Here is a 7,333-nt window from a genome sequence, read left to right as displayed (position 1 = left end):
GGCATACACGCTTTTTTTTTAATAAGAATAGTGTACTTTGGTTGAGGGTAAGCATTATTCTTATTTTTCTATTGTTCTAAACAATAGGCCTATTGTTTTAAACCCGAAATCTCACCCTGATATTCTTATAGAAGTTATTCTTATAAAAGAAAAAGCGTGTAGTTCTGTAGTTGTCTTTAATATTTTTACCCTAACATTACTAGAATCTTTTTTCCCAAGACTTTTGCAGCTATTTGCAATGTTTTGGTAATTTATTTTCCTTTTTTTATCATTTTTAGGATATTTATGAAAAATTATAATAAACTAATATTTTGATATCTAGGGGGTATTGATTGAAAATTTTATTGATAAGTCCTTAGCTTGAACAAAATAATGTGCTAAAGTGTTTTTGTTACAGAAATCAATTTTGAATGCGTGTGGCTTTCTACGTTTTGAAAATCCTCATTTTCAATAACAAATATTGCTTTTTTGCAAAATAGTTTTTCAAATTTTCTGCACGAAATTGTTATTGGTAAACGAGGATATATTATTCTATCGTCATACCCACTGAGATATTATTTATAGGACGCTTTTTTTTTGTTTGAAAAATATGCAATTTAAAAATTAAACACTCGTTATTTTGAAGAAGGAAAAAAAGAAATATGTTACATCTAAAATTTCAATTTAAAGAAAAAATTTTTTTAATTCTTATTCCCAAAATTTGAGCAAGGCTTGTAAATTTGGTTTGTCAAACTCCAAACTTTCATATCAACGCCCCACCAAACTAGCTGTCCAAAGTCAGTTTCTTTAAAAAATTTTATAATTTCTTTATTACAAAAAACCTGCTAATTTGAAAATTTTCGATCATTCTTTTTAAGTCTGAGCGTGTGTGCATGTTTCGTTCATTCAATTTTTGACGACATTTTTGGTCAAAAAATTGAATTTCGATGGCAATATTCAATTTTCAATTTTCGAGTTAAAAAATTGAAAATTGAATTTTGATTGCTAGTTTCAATTTTCGTTTTGTTTATTGCCAGAAATGAACTGAAATTTCCAGTATCATCTTTGATTTTCTAATATAAACTTCTTGCATTGAAAATTGAAAATAATATTTTCAAATACTGAAAATTGTGTCGTGAGAAATTGAAATTGACAAAACCAAACCAATTTTTTATCACGCTTGCTTTTCCACGAAAACAGATGCTCAAAAGTAGTGTTTCATCCGGTTTTATTGTTATTTGTTGCTGCCTAGTTTCCAGGTCTTTTGCAGCTTAATTTAGTTTTGGGTTCTATAAATACATTATGGCATAAATTTCACGCTGGAGCAATTTCCTTTACGTAATATTTAACTCTTCAGATACTCTTTGGTCTTTGTCTGGCCTTTTCTATTTGACTACACTCTTTTTTTATAAGAAGAATTTCAAAAGAAGGCTGGAAATTGGCCTAAATCTAAGAACATATTAAGAACCCGGGGGGGGGGGGTACAAGGGGAAGTTGGGTTACGGGGATGCTCCGCTGGTTAGGGTACCTTTTTTAACCTCCACGAGTCCCAGGTAGGGCCGCAAAAACACCAAAATAGAAAAATCAGTCCCTCGTAGGGTGCCTATTTTTAGAAAATTTGGAGAAAAAGTAGAAAATTTTGGAATTTTAGTCCCGTTCAGGGTTACTTTTTTCGCAAATTTCGAGTCCCACGTAGGGTCTATTTTTCGAACCTCAGCGGAGCACCCCCGTCGGTCGACAAGGGTAGTACCCCCCCCCCCCGGATTAAGAAAAATGTGAGCCTCAGATTTCAGATTTTAAAAAGGTACTGACTTTAGCCGATTTTTTGTTTATTAGAACACCTATAATTCGGCTGAGTCTGGATGTGCTTATTTACTCTCGCCAATTCCATTTCAGCTCTTAATGAAGTAAACGCGTGTGTAATCGATACATTAAGAGAAAAATTAGACTAACAAAGAAGAGACTGAATAAAACTATTGTTTCCTTTGTCTTCTTTGTAACTGGTTGTAAATCATTTTCAACTTTCAATTTTTTTATCCGAGACGTTTTTTTTACAAATTGGTTTGGTTTTGTCAAATTCAATTCTTCACGACAAAATTTCAGTATTTGAAAATATTATTTTCAATTTTCAATACAAAAAGTTTATATTAGAAAATCAAAGATGATACTGGAAATTTCAGTTCATTTCTGGCAGAAATAAAAATAAAATTGAAACTTTCAATCAAAATTCAATTTTCAATTTTTTAACTCGAAAATTGAAAATTGAAAATTACCATCGAAATTCAATTTTTTGACCAGAAATGTCGTCAAAAATTGATTGAACGGACTATACCTGCATGTCTGAGGACTAAGTTCTGAGTTTATTTTCATAACGAATTTAAAAACCTTGACCTATCAAATATTCACATCGTTAATTTTATTCCTTTGTGTTAGTATCCAAAAGATTCCCTTAAAAATATTGATTATCAATCCATTTAATTTGAAGATATCCATAGATATAATAGATATAATGTTTATGGTTCTCCTTCTAATATATTTACAAAATATCAAGGCTAATTTCTTTATTTTAGGAATTTTGATATAATCCCTTTCATATATTATTCCCATTTTTTTGTTTTTGTTTTTTGGGATTGAAATAGGAGCACTGTAGCTTTTCTCATCAACGATCAATTTTATTCGCTGTAGGTCGCTAAGTGAGAATCGATTAACGTCTCCGCTGTGAAGAAGAAGAAGAATCATACTTTTCCTTTTTGGAGGGACCGAATACTTCTTATTTCTTGGATTGTGTTTGAAAAGGTTTTCTATCGTCATGAGGATTTTACTATACTTTCTTTATATATTTTATTTCACTGGAATTTCTAGACTTAGAAAACAAGTTTGTGATGTTTGACTGTCACTTAGGATTTTAAAGAACACAGACTTTATAAAGAAAAATTTAGTTATGAACTGGATTTATTTCACCAAAATGGATATCAATGTCTGTCTTACTGTTATGACTTCATGGCATCTGGCATATGGTCAAAGACTTCTGGTGTTTTACGAAAATGTTATCTTTGATTACGATGGTCCAACTTTTAATGGTGACATTCGAAATGATTATCGATTTTCGTCCAAAAATAAGACTTCTTTTATTCGATATCACGACGATACGTTAGAACATTGTCAAGACATTTGGCGAAATTTATCATTCAACTCTTTACAAAAAGATTATGACGGTATAATTTCTTTAACAAAGTCACAAAACCTTTTGAGCAAACAACTTTCATCTTCAAATGAAGTATTGGATATATTATATCAATTTGAATCAACATTTAGTAGATTGGTAAGAAAACTTTTTTATGGAAATCAAATTTCATCGACGTTTTAGATCACCTACACCATTTTTTATTGAAAAACTTATGTTCTTCCCAAAAAGACTTTTCAGCCTTTCAGTACTACTTAATTTTAAAGCATCCACTGATCAGGTAGATTTCCCCCAAGTGGAATTTTTTCACACCCCTGTGTCACAGACCCACTGGAAAGTTTGGCAAAGATTTCGTCCCCGGTGGGAAAAAACCTTGCAATTTCAGCCCCACTTGGAGATTGACTTGATTTCGTCCCAATTCGAAATTCCACCCCACTGGATTTTTTAACCTTAGAACAATAGAATGTTAATCATCATTGGAATTTCAATAGGAATTTTTATCCCCAAGGAGGAAAAAGTTCCACCGGGGCTGTGAGACAGGTTTTTTTCTCTCCGTTATCCTTGCTCTGCCTGCACTCTCGCTTTTTATTAATTTCCTTTTTAAGACTAAATTTTGACAATTTTTGGTCGAGTTGTTTGCCTTCTTCCTAAACCTTTATCTTTTTATTATCTCTGACATCAGCTGGTATTCTTGACTTTATCCTTCTAGAAATATGAAACTTTCGTAAAAAATAGTGTATTTGCTACCAAAAAGCATTCCCCCTGAGTTATACTCATTTTATGACCTCTACAGAAATGGATGTTATCAAACGATCGACAATACTATTCTTGTGTTTGGCTATCTCCTTTGTTTATCAGCACAGTATCCGCAATATTCAACATTTTACGGACCAAAAACCTGGCTGTACTCATCGAAGATAACTACTGTTCGAATTTTTTAATGAGGGATATTCAAACATCTTTACTGATGCTAAATGGTAATAAAACAAAGACTATTTTCAATCCTATTTATGTTGGTTTGGCGCCTCATCAAGAAGCGCGCAATCGTGATCAATTCTATGATCTCTTGGTGGAGGGACAAACAGATTTCCTCATGCTTTTGCAACGTGACCTACACAAACACGTGTTCAAAATGGCGGCATTTTTCAGTTTGTTGGGACCACATCAACGTTGGTTGATACCAAATTTTGATCAAAATGAACCTTTAGGGTTTGGTAATGTATTACCAGGACAGATATTATCTTTCCAGTTGAAGACAAATGACAATTTTGGTGTGACGAAGTTGTCCGATGTTGTTGGATGGATATCTGAAACCTTCCAACATTTTCGGTATGAAGACCATATTTTTGATTCCCTCTCTTTCTCTAGATGATCCTATCGTCTAGAAAGACATTGTGACGTGCCGTGGCACTCATAAGGTTCGAATTTCCAGGGTTGTTTTTTCATTTTTCCAAGGGGGTTAAAAGTTATTCTAAAATTTTCAGAGGCAAAAGACTTATTTTACTTCGTCCACCCTCACGTCCATTAAAAGAATTTTTCCAAGGATGTTTTAGCAAATTTTGCCATTTTCAAGGGGTATCGACACATTTTCAATAATTTTTTTCCACCCTCCTGTATGGTTTTTTAATGGAGCAGCCCAATGACGGCCCCATTTTGTAATTTGTTATTTATGCTAGAAATGACCAATCACTGATCCACAAAAGTTCCATTCTGTACTCAACACTGATGAGAAGGATGTACCATTCCAATATCCAATATCGACAATCACCTTTAGAAATATTTTACTACAATGGTGAAAATCAAGGCGAATGGCAATCCAACCAAGGATTTATGCGTGATAACAAGTTGACCTTTTATGGCGATGTATTGAATATTCTACGGTCTTCTGAAAGTAAGTGATAATTTTACTTACTAGTCTCTATATTTACCTTTCATCGCCTTAAAGCACACACAAATGTTTCAACCAAAGTGAGTCATCTTAAAATTATTAAAGACAGTGTTTGATTCAGTGTTGTAGAGTTTTCTGGGAAATTCTATTTGAATCTTTTTCCCCTTTCTTCTTTGGCTTTTTTGTTTTGAATATTTTTCTTTTCTTTTCGCTCAGCAAATAGTCTTACAGATCGCATACGTATAGTCACAATAAACGATGCTCCGTATACTTTCGTTGATGGCAAATTTTACGACGCCGATAATGATATGTGTTCCGATGGTTTCTTATGTCAAATTCCGATACAAACGGATAGTTCCGGGCAACTTAATTACCAAAAGTCTTGTTGTATCGGTTTCATACCGGATATTTTCCGCATGGTCATAAAGAACGTTGCTATACCGTTCGAAATGTACGTTGTTGCGGACGGGAAGTATGGCGGATTCAAGAACGGTACGTGGAATGGAATGATCGCGGATGTTGCTTACGGGAAAGCGGACATGGCGATGGCTGCCATCACCATCACGAAAGAACGGTCAGATTCTGTATCATTTAGCGCCCCATTCATGTTCGACCAAACGGGAATCATAACAAAACCAGCAGTGGTTGAACTGGATTTTTTGAATTGGGAGTTTTTGGCGCCTCTTTCCAAAGAGCTTCAAATTTATCTAGTGATTTTGGTTGTGGTTTGTATGCTGTTGCTTTACTTCTTTGAAAATACAATATACTTTTACATTTATCACCACCATGGGTTCAGTCATAAAGCGTATTACTCATTCCTCGAAGGACTTTCTCACATCTCTGGTGTAACTTTACAAAGAGATCTTGGCGGGAAACATCCTTTATGCCCAGCCGCCCGTATCATGTGTTTGTTTTTCGCTATTGGGATGGTAATCATTGTTTCGACTTACACAGCCGTTTTGGCAGCACAAAGTTTGAAGAGTAAAGAGAGAGAGCCTTTGCAAGGAGGATCACAAGATGTTAGAGTGAGTATTTTTATTCTAGTGAGATTTTGTCCTTTCTTTCCACTTTCAAGAAGTGGTGTAAAATTATTTTTCACTATGAGAGAAACCTATTTGGTCAGCTTATTCAGCTTATCAGAGGTTTCAAAAATGAATGAAATTATGAAAGTGGTCAAATTTACTGTATCATAAACTTATCGTTTGAACCGTCACCGTGAATTTGTTCACTTAGCTAAATATAAGCTTTAGAGAAAATACGTATTTCCATATTTTTCAGTTCCGGAATCCAACCAACGAATTCCGATTCGGTATATTACGTGATAGCTCATACGAATCTTTTTTCAAAAACGGGGAAACGGATTTACTAAAACGGATGAGTGTGTTCATGGAACCGTACAATTATGACACCCTTGCTGAGGGTATGGATATGGTGCGAAATGGGTGTGTATACTAATATGAATAGCAAATTTCCACTATATCTTTATAGTAGTAGTCGAGTTATGGAGTAAGATTTATAAGGTATGGTTAAGTGAAGTGAAGAGAAAATTTGTTCGAGTTAGGGAGACATTCGAGTTAAAGAGGTCGGCCTTAATTCAACCACAAAATCATGATGTGTAAGTATTTTACTGTATTTACGACTAAAGCATTATCATTTTGAATTAAAACGTTCATCGATATTTCTTTCAGGACTTTGCAAGCTTCATTCAGTGATTTCGCTTTCCTGCATTTCTATTTATCAAAAGATCGTTCATGTCAACTCAAATTGGTCAAAGATAAACTCTACTCCTTTGGCCTTGGGTTCCCAATGGCGAAAGATTTTCCTTATCGAGAGCTGATTAATCAAGGCATTTTGAAATTTACCAGTAAAGACATGATAGCAGAGTTACAGGCCAAATGGTTCGATAATATTTGCCAACCGAATTTTTTTGTGACAAGCAATACGCAACTTTCGATTAAATTTTTTGGTGGTTTGGTATTCATACTAGCGATGACGATTATTGGAGCTTTGTTGTTTCTGTACCCAGAACATTTGTGGTGGAAATATTTTCATGAGAAAGTCTTGAAACTGATGAAAAGGAAGATTTTGAAAAGTGAATTGAAAAGTCCGGTGACGTAAAAATTGTCGTGGAAGATTTTAAACTGGAAATTTAATTTCTGAAAGACAATAGACCTTTTCATAAATTACGAACATCACTTGCCTCGCATTCAAACAATTACCATGGTGATTATGTCTCTTGATACATTGTGATGTTTTTATGAATAAAAAGTAGTTTTGATCAA

At 33.9% G+C, this 7,333-nt stretch overlaps 1 protein-coding gene across 1 annotated transcript; it reads left to right on the top strand.

Annotated features, from left to right (window-relative positions):
• The first annotated feature begins 2,462 nt into the window (after window positions 1-2,462).
• LOC136800460 (glutamate receptor ionotropic, NMDA 3B-like) lies at window positions 2,463-7,333 on the top strand. The gene is made up of 6 exons (XM_067057117.1): window positions 2,463-3,301; window positions 3,957-4,492; window positions 4,840-5,054; window positions 5,268-6,076; window positions 6,330-6,493; window positions 6,740-7,333. Exons 1-6 carry the CDS (start codon window positions 2,921-2,923, stop codon window positions 7,167-7,169), a joined length of 2,535 nt encoding a protein of 844 aa, XP_066913218.1. The 5' UTR covers window positions 2,463-2,920; the 3' UTR covers window positions 7,170-7,333.

The sequence above is a fragment of the Clytia hemisphaerica genome, unplaced genomic scaffold (genome assembly GCF_902728285.1).
Source record: "Clytia hemisphaerica strain Z4C2 unplaced genomic scaffold, Clytia hemisphaerica genome assembly, whole genome shotgun sequence".
NCBI lineage: Eukaryota > Metazoa > Cnidaria > Hydrozoa > Leptothecata > Clytiidae > Clytia > Clytia hemisphaerica.
This window is presented reverse-complemented; position numbering and strand designations above follow the sequence as displayed.